The sequence below is a fragment of the Trachemys scripta genome, chromosome 7, assembly GCF_013100865.1.
Source record: "Trachemys scripta elegans isolate TJP31775 chromosome 7, CAS_Tse_1.0, whole genome shotgun sequence".
NCBI lineage: Eukaryota > Metazoa > Chordata > Testudines > Emydidae > Trachemys > Trachemys scripta.
In genome coordinates, this window is record NC_048304.1 from 82,840,422 (window position 1) to 82,862,077 (window position 21,656).

Genomic DNA, 21,656 nt, shown 5'->3' on the forward strand with positions numbered 1-21,656 from the left:
TCGTGAGGGTGGGGCGTGGTACGAGCCGAACGTTAGGGTCGGGCGTCATGACAGTGGAGGGCAGACATCCCAGCGTCCTGATTGCTCACTGAGTGTCACGTGTCCGCTCTAAAACGCCGAGCCGAGCAGGCGGTGGGTCGCAGTGGCGGGTGGCGTTGGGCCCGGCGAGGAAGATGGCAGCGCCCGCCGGCTGGGCCTCGCTCTGCGAGAAGTTCCGCAGCTCGCTGAGTCTCTCCAACGTGGAGTCCAAGAAGGACCCGGAGAACGAGCCCTACCGCTCCAAGTACGGCGCCCGGGAGCTGCTGGAGGAGATCAGGCAGCTGCTGGGCTCGGAGGAGGCGGCCGAGGCCGAGGGCGCCCCCGCAGTGGAGGCGGCGGCGCTGCGGGCCGTGCGGCTGGCAGTGGTGGAGTACGAGCTGGGGGTGAATCACACCGAGACCGAGGAGCTCTCTGCCGGCGAGGAGCATCTGCTGAAGTGCACCCGGCTGCTGGAGCGCCACCGCCTCTCCCGGGACTGCGTCTCCCTCTACATCCAGGCCCAGGTAGGGAGCGGCCGCCGCCCTGGGCGCCCCGGGACGGGCCGTGCCGTGCCGAGCCGATGAGCTTCTGCCGCGGCTCAAGGCGGGTGGGCGCCCGTAGGCGGATGGCAGACCCTGGCTTGATTCTCCTGGCGGGCGAGGGTTTGACTGAGTTGCCCTCTGGTTCCCACTGTGGTGACTTGTCTCGCCGTGAACGGCGGCCAGCACCTCTGGGCAACGGGGGGCGGGACTCGCTCCTGACTCCGGCTGGTGGGAGTGTGATTCTGGATGGCGGCAGTCTCCAATCGATATGGAGCATCGTGCTATTTGGGACTTGAAGTAGGTTTGCGTAGATACCCCATTTGCAGAGTTGAGGTGTTCCTGACCGTAGGCAGCGTAGCATATAAACCTTGCCAGAGCGGGGCCCGTTTTATTTGTGATGCTTAGGATGACATTAACAGTGTAAGTGGCGATATGAGCTATTGAAATGCTGCAATCTTAGGGCTATGCTAGTTACTATTTAAACAGTGCTTTGAAAATATAAAGTTGCATTGCAAAATTGTGATGAGAATTTATTGTTGCAGTTAATCTGTTTGCCTGCTCTTTAACGTTAGGGTAATATAATACCGTAGGTATATTACCCTGTCCGAGTGAGTGGAGTTTTGCAAATACTATTAATTTCCTTACAATAATTTCATTCTCCTCTGTATATTCCCTTCAGAATGGTTACCAAATACATGTACGCTCTCAGAGATGTTCCAGTCTTTACTCAATTTTTACATCTCCTAAAAGAAGCTGTCTTAAAAGAAGATGTCTTAAACATAACGACTATTCAGATGTCCTTACAACAGCTAGCTGATCTAACCATAACAGACAACCTAATAATAACTGTCTCCTTGTGAAGCCCTGCAAAATTATTATAATAGGGTAGTGGTGGCCAACCTGAGCCTTAGAAGGAGCCAAATTTACCAATGTACATTGCCAAAGAGCCACAGTAATACATCAGCAGCCCCCCCCCCATCCACTCCCTAGTGCCTCCTGCCTGCTGGCAGACCTCACCCCCAATCAGCCCCTCCCCCCATCAGCTGTTTCATGTGAGCAGGAGGCTATGTGGGGGAGGGGCAAGGAGCGAGGGCACGGCAGGGGTGTTGGGGGAAGGGGTGGAATCATAGAATATCAGGGTTGGAAGGGACCTCAGGAAATCATCTAGTCCAACCCCCTGCTCAAAGCAGGACCAGTTCCCAACTGAATAATCCCAGCCAGGGCTTTGTCAAGCCTGACCTTAAAAAACTCTTGTGGAGTGGGGGCAGAGCAGGGGGTTGAGCAGTGAGCACCTCCTGCACATTGGAAAGTTAGCATCTATAGCTCCAGCCCTGAAATCAGTGCCTAGGTAAGGAGCAGCATATTAACCTCCGAAGAGCCGCATGTGGCTCTGGAGCCCCAGGTTGGGCACCCTGTAATAGGGGATAGTGGAGAGAGACTACATACCAGTCAGAAAAAATGACTACTTGTAGTCAAGTGGGTTACCTGAAATTTTCAAGGTTGCATTTGTGTGTGGTCACTGTCTTCCAGTGTGACAACTTGGGTAGGGCTTATACTCAACACTATAAACCTGTCATTTAAAAGTTACAGGCTTATTCAGAAACCATTCAAAATGGGTTAGTGTCCCACCAGTAACTAAAAGGGTCACAACTACACAAGTTTACATCATGTCAGAGTTTTTTAATTTTTATTGCCTTAGGCCAAGGATTCAGCTCTGCTTCTGAATTGACTTTTGTAAATGTTGCTTGTTTGTAACAGACAGGTGCTATCTTCTGGATACACTGTCTTTTTTTCCTGCTGTTTCACACCTCTCTTTTTTGCTGTATCCAGAGCTGTTTCCAATGCTATTAGAAGTTCTGTTGCCAGATGATGCTCTTGTTCCTAGCACTGGACAATGTATGCCAAATAACACAACTAGAAATCATGGTGTCTGACTGGGATTGTGTCTAACACAATCTCACAGGCTGTAACAAACCTTGGACATGTAAAGGACGGCAACGTAAATACTGCAGTACAAGCAATAATCTACAGAATTGTTTTTTGTTGTTTTGTTTTTTAAGTGCTTTATATGCTTTCTTTGTACTGACCTCTACTGTGGAAGCACTGGTACAGAGTTCCTTTTATCAGGTCAATTCCTATGGCCCTGTCTCTGATTTGTGCTCTTCTGCATAGTGCCATACGAGATGATTGCTGTCTGATTTTGCCTGTTACACTGTACATCCAGTCCCATGGACTTAGTGTTTCTCTTCATGAGCACCACACAGTCTGATGCTCTTAAAAGAAGGCTAATTTGAATGGGCCAGCTGCAGAGGCAACTTGATAGAATTCCACTTTTACCCCTCTCTAGTTATATATTAAGACTTGCCTTTTCAAATGAGCAAATATAGAAACCAAATTAGTGTGTGTCCAACTTGGAATGTTTATGAATGCTAAATTCTTAATGATACACTTGGAGAAGCTCTTTGAAATTGGAGAGCCTCCAGAAGCAATGTAAGAAATGTTGCCATGTGAATTGTGTTTTAGGTCTAAAATACCCATCCCTTAACTTGTACTTCTTAACTTTTCTTTCCACCTTTGCCTATCAATGAAGATGCTTATTTAAACATCATCTGCTCTTTCCTAGCTCAACTTCTCATCCTATTTTATCCAGCCTTGAAGTCATAATACTGAATTTCTAACTTCCTGGTCATTTTTATGACCACACTGATGCTATGACTTAATTGCAGGGTGAATCAGAAATAGAACTATGAGAGAGAGAGAGCATCTGTTTAAACATATATCTGAAATAATAAGAAATACATAAACATGTAATTTTCTGTATGTTTGGGTCTTTATTTTCATGTTTGCTATAGTGTGATAAGGCATCTTTAGACAACTCAAGGTAAAAACTATGGGCCAAGTACAATCCTTTTTCTCCAAAGGCAGTAAATCCCATTGACTCAAATAGGCTGTGTGTGTTGGGGTGGAATTTGGTTGTGTTTAGAGAACTTTGTTGTTGGGAATGGGAAATACTGGAAAATAACTTTTTTTTTTTTTCTTCTTTTCCTTTTCCCCCTTTCTTCCTTTTACATTTATAGAACAATTTGGGTATCCTGTGGTCTGAAAGAGGTGAAATTAAAACAGCACAGACTTACTTGGAATCTGCAGAGGCGTTGTATAATCAGTACATGAAAGAGGTACTGTTAACAGCTTATTTTACACTTGCACTGCACTATTATTTATTTGTGTTATGGCAGCACCTAGAGATGCTAGTCAGCACTGTAGATGGTAAAAGATGGCCATTTTCCTGAAGACTGCATCTGGCAGAAGAACATCATTTTTAAGCCTTCACATGCAGAGGCATTTCTTGTTAAATATACATAGTGAATATTTTTTTCTGAAAAACATCTTCGTGAAGCATGAATTTCTGAGCTTCCTGCTGGCAGCTACTGTGCTTCTGAAAAGTGTCATAATGTGTGTTGCTAGCACTACGGGGAACTGAGATCTGTGATTCATGATAGTTTCAATGCTGGTTTAATAATCAGCAAATGAACTCTGCTTAAATACTAAAATAAGTAAAATAATCAATGTTGGAAGTTTTTTAGCCAGAATTAAAACCAGATGGAATCTAGCTTCCACTAACTCTACTTAACTTCATACTGATAGTACTGCAGAGCCATGAGAGACTTCAAACCATTTATTTTAGTTAACAAGGAAAAGGGTTAATCTTAAATACTCCTGAACTGTCTGCATCGATTGACTGTGACAATTTATAGTGCTGCATGCATTTAGTTTTCTTTCAGAAAGGTTCTTGTGTGTCTCAGGCAGTCTTGTTAATGATCAAACTCCTTATGCATATTAAACAATCTAAGGGCATGTCTTCACTAGCAATGTTAAAGCACTGCCGCGACAGTGTTTTAATGTGGCTGTGTAGTCATGGCACCAGCACTGGGAGAGAGCTCTCCCAGCACTATAAAAAAAACCCACCTCCACGAGGGGAGTAGCTACCAGCACTGGGAACACTGTCCACGCTGCCACATTACAGCGCTGAAACTTGCAGCACTCTGGGGTGTTTTTTCACACCCCTGACTGAAAAAGTTGCCACGCTGTAAAGTGGCAGTGTAGACAAGGCCTGAGTTGTTGACTCTGCTGTGTGATAGCAATGGCAGAACAGGGCTTTTGTTATGCTCTTTGCAGAGCTATTTATACATTGTGATTGCCTCAAAGACCGCTTTCTGCATTAATAATTCACCTTTTGTGACTTTGAAGAAAACCATAATACACTGCAATTCAATGCACTGGGAGGTGGGGAAATCCCTCCAATTACAATTTGGTATTTACAAATTTTTGGCCTCTCTGTCTTTGAAGACTGAACTTTTAAAAAATGTCTCCCAGTTAATACCTGACACTCATTTCTGGCATTGATGCTGTGTACATGACAACCTGTATTCAATACTCCTGAGGGCATTCTGCACCAAAAAATTAAATTCTGCACACAATAGTTTAAAATTCTGCACGTTTAATTTGTCAATAAATAAATGTGGAGGCTCCAGCAGGGCAATGGGGAGCACAGACCATTGGCTGCACGAAGGTGGGAGATCACTCTGCAGCCTCCCCACCCCCAGGACACGGATTCAGCGGTGAGGCTGCACCCGACCCTGACACAGCAGAAGGCCTGGGCCTGTCCCAGAAACACCCTGGGGCCCTGCTCCTCTGTGCTAGGCACACCAGGTGTGGGGCAGGAAGGCTCAGTCAGGCAGGATCCAAGTGTGAAGGGGCTCAGTGTGGGGGCATCCAGATGTGTGGTGAGAGGGTTCTGTGTGGGACAATCTGGGTGCAGGCAGCTCAGTGGGAGGTCGAGGTGTGGGGGGATCTGCATGCACAGGCTTGGGGATGGGGTTTCAGATGCAGGGATGTAGTGAGCTCAGTGGGGGGTGGTCTAGGGTGCAGGGATGGGGGTCTGGAGGCAGGGGGTCTGGGTTCGGGGGGCTCCAAATGAAGGGGTTGAGGTATGGCGTGCTGGAGGGATTCTGGGTGTATGGGTTGAGGCTCGGCAGGAGTATCTGGGTATGGAAGGTCTGGACCCCATGCGCAGTGGTGCAGAATTCCCCCAGGAGTAATTCAAGATTTTGACCATAAGCATGATCCTGAAGCATATGTTGGTTCTATCTCTGATGTTAGAAACTGGATTGCCGTTTTGTTTTTCTTTTAACTCCATGGCGCTCTTCCACTGTTTCTCTGAAAAGACTGAATTGAGATGGAAAGCTGGAATAATAGTCAGTTTGGGAAGATTGTTTTGTGGGATTAGTTTTAACATGCATTTAAATTTTGGGATTAGTTTTAACACAGCATTTAAACTGTGTAGTTGTGGATTTACTGCCTGATTGGTAGGATCTGAGATTTGAATATTAAAAATAACGTACAAAGAACTTTTAAAATCAAGTTTATTCACTTTTTGCTGCTTTATGAGGTGTAAAAAAGGGTTTGAAAGCTTTCAAGCTTCTTGTGACAGAATTGGAGTTTTAAGGTTCTGTATCCTGGCTTCAGACAACTTTACTAGTTTTGGCCAATAAGGCAAAAAGCCCAGGAACTCACAAGAACAAAGGAGACTTGGCAGGATTAAAAGTAATTATTCAGAGGAGTAAGACAGAGACGTGAGAACCCTGCTTGGATGTCTGAAGAAGCTAGGCCTGCCTAGGTCACCATCACAGGATGATAGGGCTTTTTAAGTAAGATAACAAACACTCTACACACATCTGTCTTAAAATGCTTTGTTCCTACAGCAAAATAAACAATGCTTTGGACGCTATTTACATCACTGATCAGACTCCCAAAGAGAAGAACACAGGTGCTGAGACCAGTTGGACCTGCTCGCTTATCACGGTTGATTCAAAGGGTACTGGGGTCTGGGGCCTGGTCTAAGAGCGGGAGAGTCATGCAACTCCATCCAGCATAGGTATGAGGCCTGAGATCTGAAGGGAGCATTCAGAGACTGGAAAGAGCTGGTCCAGATAGTCCTGTAACTTTTTAAACTTCAGAAATGTGACCTCTGATCTCCTGGAGTTTGCTGAAGAACTTGTTGGGCGTCTCTGAGGGAATGTATTATGAGCTCTTGCACCTCAGTTGAACTGGTGGTCATCTTTAATAAATAAATTTTTATTTAAAAAAGTTAGTTATTGATCCTAAACAAGTGTAACCAAAAAAAAGCATTGATTAAACAAATGGACTCTAAAAGTCCTTTCCTCCCTGGGTTATTTAGCTTTTGCAGTCTTGTGATGTCATCACTTCATTAGTTCTTCAATCACCGTCTTTTCCAGGCTAGACAGAACCTGAATTAAAGACCAGCAGTATATAAGAGAGAGTGTGTGTGTGTGTATGTATGTATATATACAACGAACAACTTTCAGGGTTGTTTTAATAAAGAAGCAAGTAAAAGGCACAAGCCTATTGCGCTGTCGTCCCCTCCCCCCCCAATTTGTGGGGGGAAAAGGTAGCTATATTACTCCCTCTCCCAGCCCTTACCCCACTTCTCATGAATAGTGTTTCTCTGAGCTGCTGTATCTTTCTTTGCAGTCCCTCTCCAGGAGGCAGAGGGAGGTGGATTGCCACAGAGAGAGTCCCATTCTGGCCACGTCTTCAGTTTTATTCTAAGTGTAAAGAACAGAATGACTTGAATGTGTCAATCATATTCTGTGTTACTATCATGAGCTTGATCCAGATTCCCTCTGCCTCATGGGATGTCTTGAGAATGTAGACCAATAAAGCCTGTTACAGAAGTTCCTGCCTCTTGACATTATTCTCTTAGCTTGGCAGAGACCATGTGGCCCAACAAATAAGGTACTGAGCTTTGCATCTGGAGATTTGGATTCTAGTTCCAGCTCTTCCACTGAGCTGTGGAGACCTTGGGTAAGTCGCTTTGCCTCTTTGTGTCTCAGTTTCCGCACCTGTAACAGGAGGGTAGTGATATTTATCCTCCCTTGAGAGAGATGGATGAAAAATCCATGTAGAGCTAAGTACTGTTATTACAGGGACATTTATCTGCTGTTCATTTTTGAAGTGATCAGACAATAAGCTTGTAAACTACTATGTACACTAGTACAGCAAGTTGCACTTCTAAACTGATCTCAGGCCTGGTCTACGCTGGGGAGGGGGGATCGAGCTAAGATACGCAACTTCAGCTATGAGAATAGCGTAGCTGAAGTCGACGTATCTTAGATCGACTTCGCGTCTTTGTGGCGCAGGATCGACGTCCGCTCCCCCGTCGATTCCGCTTCCGCCTCTCGCAGCGTTGGAGTTCCAGAGTCGATGGGGAGCGCGTTCGGGGATCGATTTATCGTGTCTAGACAAGACATGATAAATCGATCCCCGATAGATTGATCACTACCCGCCAATCCGGTGAGTAGTGTAGACGTACCCTCAGTGTTGAAAATGCTCATAATGTCATGTAACACGTGACTGGCTAATATATTGGCATGCTTAAAAACTTCCAGAATGGTAAGTGATATGAGGAAGCCATCTTGGAAAAATATCCACAGTCCTCAGCCTGTGCCACCAGCAGTTGATGCACTATTGGGTAGGTGTACAGAATTTTCATAAAAAGCAGGCACATACATCGCTATGAAGCAAGTTAGGTGCAGACAGACAAAGTTGTGCCATAAACTGTGTTGGCATGGTATGGCCCAATCGTGCTAGCTATAACTGTGTCTGACAGCAAGGTGGAACGGACACAATGGCAAGATGCTGTATACAGGACCATTCTGTATAAACCCCAGAAATCATCTCCATAAAGAGAGTGAACAAAAACTAGTTAATGTAGAACAAAACTACATTTACTTCCCATACATCCTAAATATATGTTTAAATCCATCTAAATCAGTACTCAAAGCTATGACTCCCCCCCCCCCCCCCCCCCTTTGAAAACTGGTGGAAGAGAGATGCTTTCCTCTTTGGTTCAGTCTCTTCAGGAAGCAGGGGTCTCTTTGGAATGAATGTTGTGGTGTTCTCTGTTGAACCTAATAAACTGAAATTGATACATCAATGGAGTTTTTCTTTAAAATGAATTGCACTTTACCTGTGGTCATGCAGCTAGATTTGTGTGGTATCCTTTCACTCTTTGCCTCTTTCTTGTCCTCGTATAGATGACAGGAGGGACCTGAAATAGCAAATGCTCTGAACTGCACCTTGTTAGAAATGCCATGCTATATGGGGATTTGATATGCTGTGGATCTCAAGCTTTCCTGGCCCCCGGGGAGTGTGTAACCCAACTAACACAGTGTGTTCTTTATTCCCTTCCAGTGGCTAGACCACATACAGAAATTTTTGAGTCTGTTGCCTCCATGTTAACGGGCTGACGTGCTATAGCTTAAGCAGTAGAGACTCATGCTTCTAAGGCTTGTCTAAACACAAATGCTGTAGGGCTTTAAATATACTGGTATAATATAATATGATACACCCTCCTCTAGTATGGACACAATATCAGCATAAAGGTGCTTTAGACCTGTATAGCTTTTCCCATATGGGAGGGGGAACAAGATATATTGGAATAAGGCACCCTTATACCAATGTAAGTGCATCCACACCATGACGTGTACCAGTATAACTATTTTGGTTTAAAAAAAAAATAATAATAATAATTCCTAGCCAAAATAGTTTTACCATTTCAAAAACAGTGTGTGGACTGGCCTTAGATCAAGAGATTGTTCATGGGGAGTGAACCCATAATCTTTCCAGGGACAATGTTATGCTTTCACACGAGTGACATTGCTCTCACAAAGTAGTTCATTGATTTCTGTGTGACTGCTCCTGATTAAAGCTTTTCACGTGTAAATGCTAGCAGGATCAGACCTCATGATAGGGTCTGCTAGGCATTTTTTATGCCTATACTGCAGGAAATATTGTGAAAGATACTTGTGTGTGTGCTGGTAGTGTATCTTGGTAAATGAATTCTTTATTTGATATTTGTAGACGTATTTAATAACTTCTCATGAGATCAGTATGAATCCAGAGTAAATTAGTTTGTCGCAATGTAATATTCTTAAAAAATACACACAGTAGTTTTATAACACAGTAGAAAAAGTGAGGCATACTGTTTGCCTTTTTTCTAAAAACATCTCATGGACTTCAGGAAATCACATTAAATGCAACATTCAGAAGTTCTGTGGAAAATCAACAGTCTAGTGTTGAATTTGGGATTGAAAAACTGCAAAAGCTCACCGGTCTTTATGGTCTTGCATTGTGTGTTTCACACTGCAGCCAGCAGAGGGAGCACAATATCACCAAATAAATTATAGGTTGTGTATTGGATATACTGCCTATTCTTTTTCAGAATGGGAACCCTCCCCTTGATCCCAACGAACACTTCATGGCTGAAGAAGAAAAACTTACAGATCAAGAGAGATCAAAAAGGTGGGTGCTGACTAGAGCATACATTTGAAATGAGTGTGTGATGGCTGTTTTTAAAAATAAATAAATCTAAAGTAAGACCCAAATTGTCTTCCCAGATTTGAAAAGGCCTATACCCATACATTATATTATCTGGCCCAAGTCTACCAACACCTGGAAATGATTGAAAAGGCTGCCCAGTATTGCCATACCACCCTTAAACGACAGCTTGAGTACAGCGGCTACTATCCAGTAGAATGGGCTCTGAATGCTGCTACCTTGTCACAATATTATCTCACTAAGGTAACCATTTAATGGCTGCTACTCTGAAACCTGTCATTTAAATGTTCTCTGCTATGGTTATGACTTATTAATCTGCAATCATAAAAAGTAACTACAAAGTCAGAGTTGCTGTTCCAGTAGCTCATCGAGATATGGTGCCTACTGGATTTTAAAATGCCCTCCTTTAAACACACACATAGTCCTCAGATGTCAAACGTCTGTCTTAAGGGAGTGCAGTGGTTCCACTTCCTATGGTAGCATGTTGCCAAAAGTGAGCAGGGGGTAAACTTAAGAACTAAAGCACAAGTGGGCCTGGTAGTACAAATAATTCATAATAATGGTGGTTTGTGATGTGGTGCTTATGAGGTGTTTTTTTTTTTTTTAAGGTGAAACATAAGGGAAAATAATTATTTTCAAACTATCTTCTACTAGTACTTAGTTCTTATCTAGCCAAAGCAAAAAAAAATTCAGGTTTGAGTCTTACACTGCACACTTTAAGTAATTGTTCTTGGATATTTTAGCATGTGCACAAAATTTGTTGAAGGTTGTGAGAGCACTAGAATTAATCATATAATGGATGTTGTGTTTGCCTCCAAAGTCTCTGCACTGTCACTAAACAACTCACTGCTTTTGTGACGTATTTCTGTTTTTGAGACCTTTCATACCCAAGACAACTCAAATTCTCATGTGTTCTGTAAAACAGTTTGGTGCTTTGGAGACTTCTGCAATACCACTCAGTTAAGGATAGAGTTTCAGCAGTAACTTGTCACTCCTGTACCTTTTGAGGAGATTACTTGATGGTTAATTCCTTCAATTTAAGTACTACTCAATGTGAGAGTAAGGGAATCAAAATCTGACTCATAATGTATACTCAGTTTATGTTCAGCTCAGGGCTGTGTTATGCCCCACAACACAGTGTTTACCACACACCTCAGGAAGTGACAGTAGCATAGGTCAGAGTTGCATGGAAAGAATTTATAATGTTCGTGCTTCAGGCCTGCTATAAAAGGCAGTGACTACCTGTGTGGGGGTTGTTGGTTGAGATGGGATATGTGGGAACAGATACTTGGTGGGAAGGTGCTATATTCCATAGTAGATGTAAAAAATCATGTATCAGAGGGGTAGCCGTGTTAGTCTGAATCTGTAAAAAGCAACAGAGGGTCCTGTGGCACCTTTGAGACTAACAGAAGTATAGGGAGCATAAGCTTTTGTGGGTAAGAACCTCACTTCTTCAGATGCAAGTAATGGAAATCTCCAGAGGCAGGTATAAATCAGTGTGGAGATAACGAGGTTAGTTCAATCAGGGAGGGTGAGGTGCTCTGCTAGCAGTTGAGGTGTGAACACCAAGGGAGGAGAAACTGCTTCTGTAGTTGGATAGCCATTCACAGTCTTTGTTTAATCCTGATCTGATGGTGTCAAATTTGCAAATGAACTGGAGCTCAGCAGTTTCTCTTTGGAGTCTGGTCCTGAAGTTTCTGCCCCTTCTCTACCTACGCGATATTGATGACATCTTCATCATCTGGACCCATGGGAAGGAGACCCTGGAAGAATTCACCATGATTTCAACAGCTTCCACTCCACCTTCAACCTCAGCCTGGACCAATCTACACGGGAGGTCCACTTCCTAGACACCACCGTACAAATAAGCGATGGCCACATTAACACCACCCTATACCGAAAACCCACCGACCGCTATCCCTACCTTCATGCCTCCAGCTTCCACCCCGGTCACACCACACGATCCATCGTCTACAGCCAAGCACTGAGGTACAATCGCATCTGCTCCAACCCCTCAGACAGAGACCAACACCTACAAGATCTTCACCAAGCATTCTCAAAACTACGATGCCCACACAAGGAAATAAAGAAACAAATCAACAGAGCCAGACGTGTACCCAGAAGACTCCTGCTACAAGACAGGCCCAGAAGAGAAACCAACAGAACTCCACTGGCCATCACCTACAGTCCTCAGCTTAAACCTCTCCAACGCATCATCAGTGATCTACAACCCATCCTGGACAATGATCCCTCACTTTCACAGACCTTGGGAGGCAGGCCAGTCCTCGCCCACAGACAACCTGCCAACCTTAAGCATATTCTCACCAGCAGCCACGCACCGCACCATAACAACTCTAACTCAGGAACCAACCCATGCAACAAACCTCGATGCCAACTCTGCCCACATATCTACACCAGCAACACCATCACAGGACCTAACCAGATCAGCTACAACATCACCGGCTCATTCACCTGCATGTCCACCAATGTTATATATGCCATCATATGCCAGCAATGCCCCTCTGCTATGTACATTGGCCAAACTGGACAGTCACTACGCAAGAGGATAAATGGACACAAGTCAGATATCAGGAATTGAAATATACAAAAACCTGTAGGAGAACACTTCAACCTCCCTGGCCACACAATGGCAGATGTAAAGGTAGCCATCTTACAGCAAAAAAACTTCAGGACCAGACTCCAAAGAGAAACTGCTGAGCTCCAGTTCATTTGCAAATTTGACACCATCAGATCAGGATTAAACAAAGACTGTGAATGGCTATCCAACTACAGAAGCAGTTTCTCCTCCCTTGATGTTCACACCTCAACTGCTAGCAGAGTACCTCACCCTCCCTGATTGAACTAACCTCGTTATCTCCACACTGATTTATACCTGCCTCTGGAGATTTCCATTACTTGCATCTGAAGAAGTGAGGTTTTTACCCACGAAAGCTTATGCTCCCTATACTTCTGTTAGTCTCAAAGGTGCCACAGGACCCTCTGTTCCTTTGTAAAAAATCATCTTTCCTTTCAAATTGCACAGTATTACACCTATATTTTCTAGTGTCCAAAGGAAAATGCCCTTGGATCTCTCAATTCTGCAATTTCCCCATCTTCACATGTCCTTACTATACAAATTGAGGGACTTAGTTAAGTCTAAAGTAGCAGCTCATTGGCTGTTTTGTACCTATGATGGAACACTGCTCTTTCTCTCCCCCACAGCAATGCTTTATGGAGTCTCGACACTGTTTAGCAGCGGCCAATGTCATCTTTAGCCAAGCTGGACAGGTTCCTTCTTCAGAGGACAGTAAGCTTTGTGTTTTTTGTTTTAATGGTAGTTAGCTTCAATCAAGTAGCTTTGAAATAAGCATTTTTAGTATGGATGTTAAATGCTCATGTGCTCCTCAGTTGGGAGCTCTAATAGTACTTCCAGTTCCTTTTAAGAGAATTAATTATCTTTCCTTATACCAGTACTACCATTAAACCAAGATTTTTAAGTTGTACGCATAACAGTTCTTAATATTTGGTACATATAAATACCTTGAGAAAAGCTCAGATACTTATTGCTGCTTATTCAGGAATTTCACCAGAGTCACGTGATACTTTAGTGGGTTGTGTTTTGTAAAATTAACAGATGTTAGAAGTTGCCAGGAGGATGGGGAAAAACACTGGGGCAGGTCTAAAATTTGAACATCTCCACCCAGATGTTTTCAGGAGTATGGGGGGATATTTCTCACCCTTAATTTTTTTTTTTTTTTAAATTCTGGCTCACATTTACAATACAGTGTATAATCTGTTTAGAGCAATCCCTAAATGAAAACTGTTAAACGAATCTTATGCGAGAAGACATTTCCTAAGAATAGGCTTAAAATGAAGACTTCAGCATAAAAGCAGTTCCATATAAAACACCCTACAATTTGTCACTTGACGTGAAGCAATCTCATTAGATGGTATTTATGAAGTTGTCGTCGTCATCATCCTTGACTAACTTTGTATTGGTGTAATGAAATAAACAACTCTTAAATTAACAAAATCAAGTGGAAAAGAACGTACCCTCCTAAAGAGACAGCCATACTTCTGAAGGGTCATGGTCACATGACTATAGCTGTGCTACTTGAAACATCCTACCTCTCCCATTACTTCCTGTAAAATGGTAAGCTTTGGTTTCCACATCTGCACACAGCCCTGGGCATTTCAAAGTCTTGGACAACTGAAAGCTTCAGATAAATGAGGCTTTAGACTCATGGCAGATTGTGCTGGCATTCAGAAGGGCTGCATTTTTGGATTTCCCTAGCCTGCCGTTGTTGCAGTGAATGTTAGCTAGTTTTAAAGGGTTCATGCTAATTGGAATGTAGTCCCCTTAAATCCAATTCGTATTGTTATTCAAGGGTAGAATACGGCTGAAGGGAACACAGCCAAACTCCCTTTAACCAGAGTTCAGTCAGCTGGGTTGCACAATGTATAAATGTCATCACTTACGACATTTTTTGGAAACTTGAAAATGGACAAAAATCTATATAGAGTCACCCATTGTATCTCATCTAGCCAATTTAACTACATTTTTAGGAGGCAGGGTGTGCAAGAGCCATTTTAGATAAGGAAACCTAAGACTTTACAAAATATTGGGTTGTACTAATCGTAGAGGTCTGTCAAGACATCTTAAAATAAATATGAAATATTTGACAGCTGTGAATTCACGCATCTAGATTGCCATGGTCACTTGACTGTGTTACTGTCTGGATGACTAGGGTGACATTGGGGTCAGAAATGTGGTATGCTTTCACCAAGGAAGCCACCCAGAGATCCTAGCCAGTAGGAGTAGAAGCAGACAAAGCTGGAACTGCTGCACTGTGGCGGGGAGGAGTAAAATGGGACCCCGCCAGAGCCACCTTTCCCTCCCAGAACCTTGCAGTACCCAGAACTGTGCAGGGGAGGCCACATGTTCACACTCTGGGGCCTGCATCTCTCCTACTGTCCTGTGAGTCGCAGAGAGGAGACTCCATCTGGTAGGAACCAAAGAAGGAATCTTTGGACATTGAGAACTCTACAGTTGTGACTGGACTTCCTCTGCTCTGTGCTGATTGACTCTCACTCCCACCCTCAGTCTCTTCACCTGAGCTTCATTCCACACTTGACGTCTTACCTTCTTTTTCCCCCTTCCCTTCTTGCTTATCTCCTCCAAACTAAACTTTCCCCCTCAAAAAAAAAAAAAAAAAAAAAAAAAAAAAAAGATAATGGTGGAACTAACATGATGTTTGCTGCCATCATGCTGTTCACTTTGCTTATGTGTCAGACCCTTTCCTCCACCCTAAAAAAACGAGGAGTCCACCATATGTCTGTCTTGTTTATTTAGACTGTATGCTCTTCAGGGCAAGGGTCGTCGTCTATTCTGTACAGAACTGAGCACAGTGGGGGCCCTTTTCTTGGCTGTCCCTTAGTCACTACTGTAATAAACACGATTACATAATAACAGAGAAGTATATGGGCAGTGATGGTCTCTACATCCAGTACAGGACTGAGGGTTTAGAGACAAGGGTCCTCTTTCCAAGTCTGCCAAAATCTTCCTGTGTGACTTTGGGCAAATTGTTTAACCTCCCTGTGCCTCAGTTTCTCATCTGTTAAATAGGAATAATGATACTTCTGTCACATAGATGAGGAGGCTAATGATTTGAGATCATTGGATGGAAGATGCTATACAAGTGCAAAGTGATATTTATTACAGCATGCTGGGCATTCCTCCTGTTTTTTTTTTTCTCCTCTTCCCTTCCTCTTAAGTTTTATATCCTAAGCCACTGTACTATGAAAATCATCATATTGAAAATTCTGAGATCTAAAACATGGGAATAAGTTTCACTCACTCAGATTTTCAAGGTAGGAGCTTTATCAGTCAGTGATGTGTCACACTTCTGCATATGAAATAGCTGTAATTCATCAAATCTCTTTTAAAGGAGAAAAGGCTGGATTGGTCAGTCAAGGTCTAGAGTTACTTCACCTTAGTACTTGCTAATAAGAACACCTGCTTAAAGAACAGACACCCGCAAGCATGTGAATGGAACATATCTAAATTCTGTTGTTAGTAAAACAAAGCCAAAACTATCCGCTGTGTACAGTGCAGGGATTCTTAAACTAATGAATAAATGGAGGTCACTTTGAGGCTATTGAGAATTCTCCTTCAACTTTTTCCTGCCGTGCCCTTCCCCCCCCCCCCCCCCCCCCCCCCCCCAAAAAAAAAAAGTGAATGTAGTGCCTGTGAAAGGTACCAATTTAACGGCACTGGAGACTGAAGCATCCTTTGTATCCAGAGAACAAGAATGGCGGTGTCAGCAGTTGAAGCTTCCCCACACTGGCCCACTAATTTGTCTCCACTTCCCCTAGAGGTGATTGGATAGTTCAGTTTTAACGTCCGTTCAATCTTTGGTGCCTGTGTTGAGACGTCAACAGTGTTGCAAATTGTGATTGTGGTGGGGAACTTGGGGAGAGGAGGAGAGCGTAAGAGTTTGTGGGCTAGCAAGTCTTCCTGTTCCTATACTTTTGATTGGCCACGGATTCTACTTCCTCAATTTGACACTCTCTCTATTTCACTATAATTCTTAGGACTGTTGCAAGAGCAAACAGTGTGTTAATCATTCTAGAGAGCAGCTTTGCTGTTACGGTTGTTTTTGAAGGGCAGATGGGGTCTCGCTTTAGAATAGAAAACAAATCTGTTTGTTATACTCTGGAAAAACTCCAAGTCCAGGTGGTCTTCCTGTTACATATCTAAACTGTTTTTAAAGGCAATACTTGATGGAGCCACAGTAATCACACACTTCTGAGTCTGCTAGGGTTAGGGATTACAACCTTTGCACTCTTAAAACTATAAGGGAAAGACAGAAAAATATCCTGATCAACGTAAATGATCATTCTTTCATTGAATGTAACATTTGAGCTGGAATACTTCACTTCTCCCCTGCTTTTATTTGATATGTGTTTTTTATCAGATGAAACAGAACAAGACCAACAGGATCTTCGACAGAGAAAAGCTGAAATTGCAAGATGTTGGATTAAGTACTGCTTGACTCTTTTGCAGAGTGCTCGTAAATCACTTGAGGTAATCAACGATTACTTTTAAACAATTGTGAACAGAATCAACAAAAACTTCGTTTATAAATAACAGGAATAACTTCACTACCAGTCATTAAGGATGCATAGTTGCACAGCCAGTAATCAGGAGACAAATATTTGAACTCTAGGCTGTACATATTCTAAAAACTGCTAACCCTTGAATAAAGCTGTTCTATTACTAATAAGTATGGAGACTGGATCAGAAACAAGCACTTTGCTTAGCCCTGCCGGTTGATTAATGGAACATAGCAACTTTACAAGTCTCCCTGATCTTCGCCCACAAAGCCCCATTCTTAGGCTTTAATTCAGCAGAGCATACAAATGTTTGTTTGAGGCCTTGTCTACCCTGCAGAGTGTTTTTTTTTTTTTTTTTTTTTTTTTGCGCAAAAGCTGCCTTTTGCCAACAAAACGGGAGGGCATACACGCTAAAAAGCTACTTTTGGTGGCAAAACAAAACCACCTCAACAAGAGGACTAAAGCTTTTTGCGGCAGAGTTAAAGCGACAGAGCAGATACTGCTGTTTGTTTTGTCCACATAACTGGCTGCTCACTGTTTTGATCTCTGCTGCCCTGCAGGCGTGTGCCCCTCCCCTTTCAAAGCTCTGGGGAAGTATCTGACAGCTGAGTGTGCTGCTCCCTTTGGGGAACAAAGAGCAAATCATTAACCTGGAATGCTCCTGTCTGCTCTGCACTAGGAACACTGTGGCAGGCAGACTGCTGCTGGGGGATGGGCGAGGTTGGGGGGGAAAGGGACTGCTGTGCTGCTTTGACATTCCCCTGCCCCAGACACTCCACTCTCCTCTCCCTCCCTCCACGCACTTCAGTTGAAAAAGGGGCTAACAATCTACTAGGATGCCACTGTAACGATGGGACTGAGAAACATGCATCATGTGATGCTGTATCTGCCCCATGAGTCATTGCAGACCCTTCCCAAAACACCCTGCAGCCAATTGCACTTAGGGTGACCAGACGTCCCAATTTTATCAGGACTGTCCTGATATTTCCTTGTTTGTCCCGCGTCCCGACCGATGTGCGGTCAGGACACTGGACAAACAAGGAAATGCTCCGGAGCCCAGAAGTGCTCGCGCACCCCCTCCTGCCCTGATTGGCTCCCTCCCCGAATCCCCGCCTCTTCCCCAGGCTCACCATTCCTCCTCCCTCCACAAGTGCTGAAGGGAGGCCCGGAGAGGCAGGGAAAGCACGGGGCCAGGGTGAGTGAGAATCTGGCCTGGCCCCGAGTGCAGGCAGGACTCAGTTGGGCGGTAGGGAGAGGAGAGGGGCGGCCGCCCCCGGTGCCAGGCGGCGGCTGTTCTCCGCCCCCCCCGGGCAGCGGGACTCAGGAGCAGCTGCTGCTGCAGCTCCTGCTGCCACGGGGGGAGGAAGCAGCCGATGGCCAAGCTCGGCAGCTGCGGCTCTGGCGCCTGGGCCTGCTGCGGGGACCCAGCAGCGTGCACGCTGCGACCAGCCCAGCCCCTGGCCAGTCGCGTCTGGGCTGCTGCCCAGCTGGTGCTATCCCGCAACGGCCCTGGGGGGGAGGCATCGGCAGCCCAGCCCCGTTCTTTCCCCTGTGGGACCCGAGCGGGACGGGGGGACTGGGGCCTGCTGCCCCCACTCCAGGGCCGCCGTGGGATAACACCAGCTGGGCAGCAGCCCAGACGCAACTGGCCAGGGGCTGGGCTGGTCGCAGCATGCACACTGCTGGGTCCCCGCAGCAGGCCCGGGCGCCAGAGCCACAGCTGCCGAGCTTGGCCATTGGCTGCTTCCTCCCCCCGTGGCAGTGGGAGCTGCAGCAGCGGCTGCTCCCGAGTCCCGCTGCCCACGGGGGGAGAACAGCCGCCGCCTGGCACCGTGGGCGGCCGCCCCCCTACTCTCCCTACCGTCTGACTGAGTCCTGCCTGCTTGGGGCCAGGCTGGACTCTCACTCACCCTGGCCCCGCGCTCCCCCTGCGTCTCCTGGGCCTCCCTCCAGTGCTTGTGGAGGAAGGGTGGGTTTTTTTCCCCCCCTGCCACCCGCCCCCTCCCCCCGCATCACCCTCCTCCCTCCCCCCCACGTCCTGATATTTGACTTGGGTGATCTGGTCACCCTAATTGCACTGTGAGATAGCTACCCACTGTGCACTGCTCTCTGTCGATGCAAGAGCTGTTAGTGTGGATGTGCTCTGCCGACATAAGGAGTTAGTGTGGACATACAACAGCGGTTTTATTTAAAGCACTTTAATTAAAGAGGCATAACTTTTGCCAACAAAACTTTGTATTGTAGGCAAGGACGAAGTGTAAGCATGTGGGTAATGTGATCCTTATTCAGCACTTAAGCATTCAAATAGTTCCATTGACTTCCAATGGGACTATACAGTGCCCATTAAGAAGGTGCTGAAAGTACTTTGTTGAAGTGAGGCCTTAAAGGGCTCCAGCTCCAATGTCTGTCTGGATACAAAAACCCTGTGGGGTGGAGACACACTTCTAAAATATCCATGTTAAATAAATCTCATGCACTACAGAGGTAAGATCATAATTACGTTTAGTTTAGTGAGCATAAGTTTTAATGTTAACATGCCCACTCTCTTGTCTTGCTGTTGCAAACTTCTGTTTGCATGAGGACTGTAATTAAAAGCAGCTTCAATGCATATTATTCTCTGTAGCCACATGTATTTTAAACTAACATGCTCTGTCATTTTTAGGATAATATCGGAGAGTTGGATCCAGACAGGCAATCAGAACTTAAAGCCCAAAGGAAAAAAGAGGAAGACGAAAAAGAGAAGGGCAGGAAGAAAGCTGTCCTCTTTGGAACCAGTGATCTATGTGACTCTATATTAGCCACAGAAGAAAAAGTGAGCTGTATATGTCCTTTAGATTTTCAAGAAGCCAGAGAAGTCTTCCTAGTGGGTCAGAATTATGTTCATGAAGCAAAAGAGTTCTTTCAGTTTGATGGCTATGTTACTGACCATATTGAAATTGTTCAGGACCACAGTGCCTTGTTTAAGGTGCTTGCTTTCTTTGAAGAAGATTATGAGAGACGCTGCAAGATGCACAAGCGTAGAATAGATATGCTGGAGCCCATGTACGTGGATTTGAATCCACAGTATTACCTGCTGATAAGTAGGCAGCTTCAGTTTGAATTAGCGGACACCTATTATGAGATGATGGATTTAAAGGTAGCTATTGGTAACAGGCTAGAGGAACTCGACTCTCATACTATAAAAAAAATTAATTCTCTGGCTCAGTTAGCAGTCAAGTACTATGAACTCTTCTTAGATTCTTTGAGGAACCCAGATAAGATATTTCCTGAAAAACTTGAGGATGATGTTCTTCGCCCTGCAATGGTGGCCAAATTTCACATTGCACGATTATATGGCAAGCTTATTACTTCTGATGGCAAGAAACAATTGGAGAATATGCAGACCTCATTGGAATATTACACATTTCTAGTAGACTATTGTGAGAAGCATCCAGAAGCTGTCCAGGCCATAGAAACTGAACTAGAACTCAGTAAAGAAATGGTCGGTCTGCTTCCAACAAGAATGGAGAGGCTAAAAGCCAAACTGTCTCCGTTCAGTTAAACCCTTGTCTTCAATGAATGGAAATGTGCAATATTAAAATGATCTCTATCAAACGTATTTCGGGACAGTTTCCATACCTTGTTGTTGCCCTTAGCAGTCAGATGTCTGCAGCTATAAGATCCAATATGGTAGGCACCATAGAGCCTTTTTAAAATTGAGAACTGTCTAGTTTAGTTCCTCACCCATGCTAACGGTATAAACTCTAAATGTAAAGTGAATGTCCATTTGATGATCTGTATTGCATGCTCTTTATGTAAATACAAGCTCTTCCTGCCTTACTTTCTTCCTCCAGTACATAATTCAGTTTCTAAATGTAGTGTTGTACTTCAGATGTTTGTTTTAAGGGAACCTTTTGGGTAGCTTGACTGGTCCTAGAAACCTTTTCTAAGAATCAGGCTTTAGGCATGCATTCTGTCTACTAGACAGGATTTTAGTCTTTCTAACCCATGCTCCCAAGATTAGCCATATGGAAAGGAGCCTTATCATAATTGTGTCCTGTATTTATTTTGTATGTTGCGAAGTGACTTTTGTTGCAATTAAAACAGAGACCTCTTAGAGGCTCAATAAATGGAGTTGCTTGACTAAACTTTTTCACTGAGTCCTTCTGATGATTTAATTTTTGTTTAAGACCTGATTAACAGTAGAATCCTGTCCCACTTTTTGCAGGAAACTAAAATATCTTAAGTTTTAACTAGCTGAAAAACTCTATAATCCTGTATGACTTTTAACGGTTGTACCAATAGACTGGCACCAACATATCCAGAACAGGAAAATAAGAAATAAATGATCAAATACCCCATGAAAGGTGTGCTGGTTCTATGCCACCTCAGGAGATTGACAGGGCACGGGGCATCCCTCTATTTCAGTGATCTCCAACTACCAGAACAGCATTTTGACTAACTAGGCATAAGTTACAGTATTGCAATAGCTGTTCTAATTTTCATGAAGGGCCAGCTCAGACCTTGGCCAGCTCAGACCCAGGCCAGCCCTAGGATTGAAAGAGTATAAAGGTGTCTTAA

At 44.3% G+C, this 21,656-nt stretch overlaps 1 protein-coding gene across 2 annotated transcripts; it reads left to right on the top strand.

Annotated features, from left to right (window-relative positions):
- The first annotated feature begins 34 nt into the window (after positions 1–34).
- Positions 35–21,223, top strand: KIFBP (kinesin family binding protein). 2 transcript variants are annotated; one of them, XM_034775995.1, is made up of 7 exons: positions 35–542; positions 3,638–3,736; positions 9,865–9,944; positions 10,040–10,223; positions 13,203–13,287; positions 16,940–17,067; positions 19,759–21,223. In XM_034775995.1, the coding sequence occupies exons 1-7, from the start codon at positions 174–176 to the stop codon at positions 20,635–20,637; spliced, it is 1,824 nt and encodes a 607-aa protein (XP_034631886.1). In that variant the 5' UTR covers positions 35–173; the 3' UTR covers positions 20,638–21,223. The 2 variants fall into 2 exon arrangements, with proteins under 2 accessions (XP_034631886.1, XP_034631887.1); XM_034775996.1 differs by having other exon boundaries at positions 16,958–17,067.
- Positions 21,224–21,656: the final 433 nt, after the last annotated feature.

Bases quoted from the DNA above. Each gene is read 5' to 3' on its own strand.
- KIFBP (XM_034775995.1), top strand. From the start codon at position 174: ATGGCAGCGCCCGCCGGCTGGGCCTCGCTCTGCGAGAAGTTCCGCAGC. The intron at 3,737-9,864 runs GTACTGTTAACA...ATTCTTTTTCAG, and splicing joins ATAATCAGTACATGAAAGAG to AATGGGAACCCTCCCCTTGA. The intron at 17,068-19,758 runs GTAATCAACGAT...TGTCATTTTTAG, and splicing joins GTGCTCGTAAATCACTTGAG to GATAATATCGGAGAGTTGGA.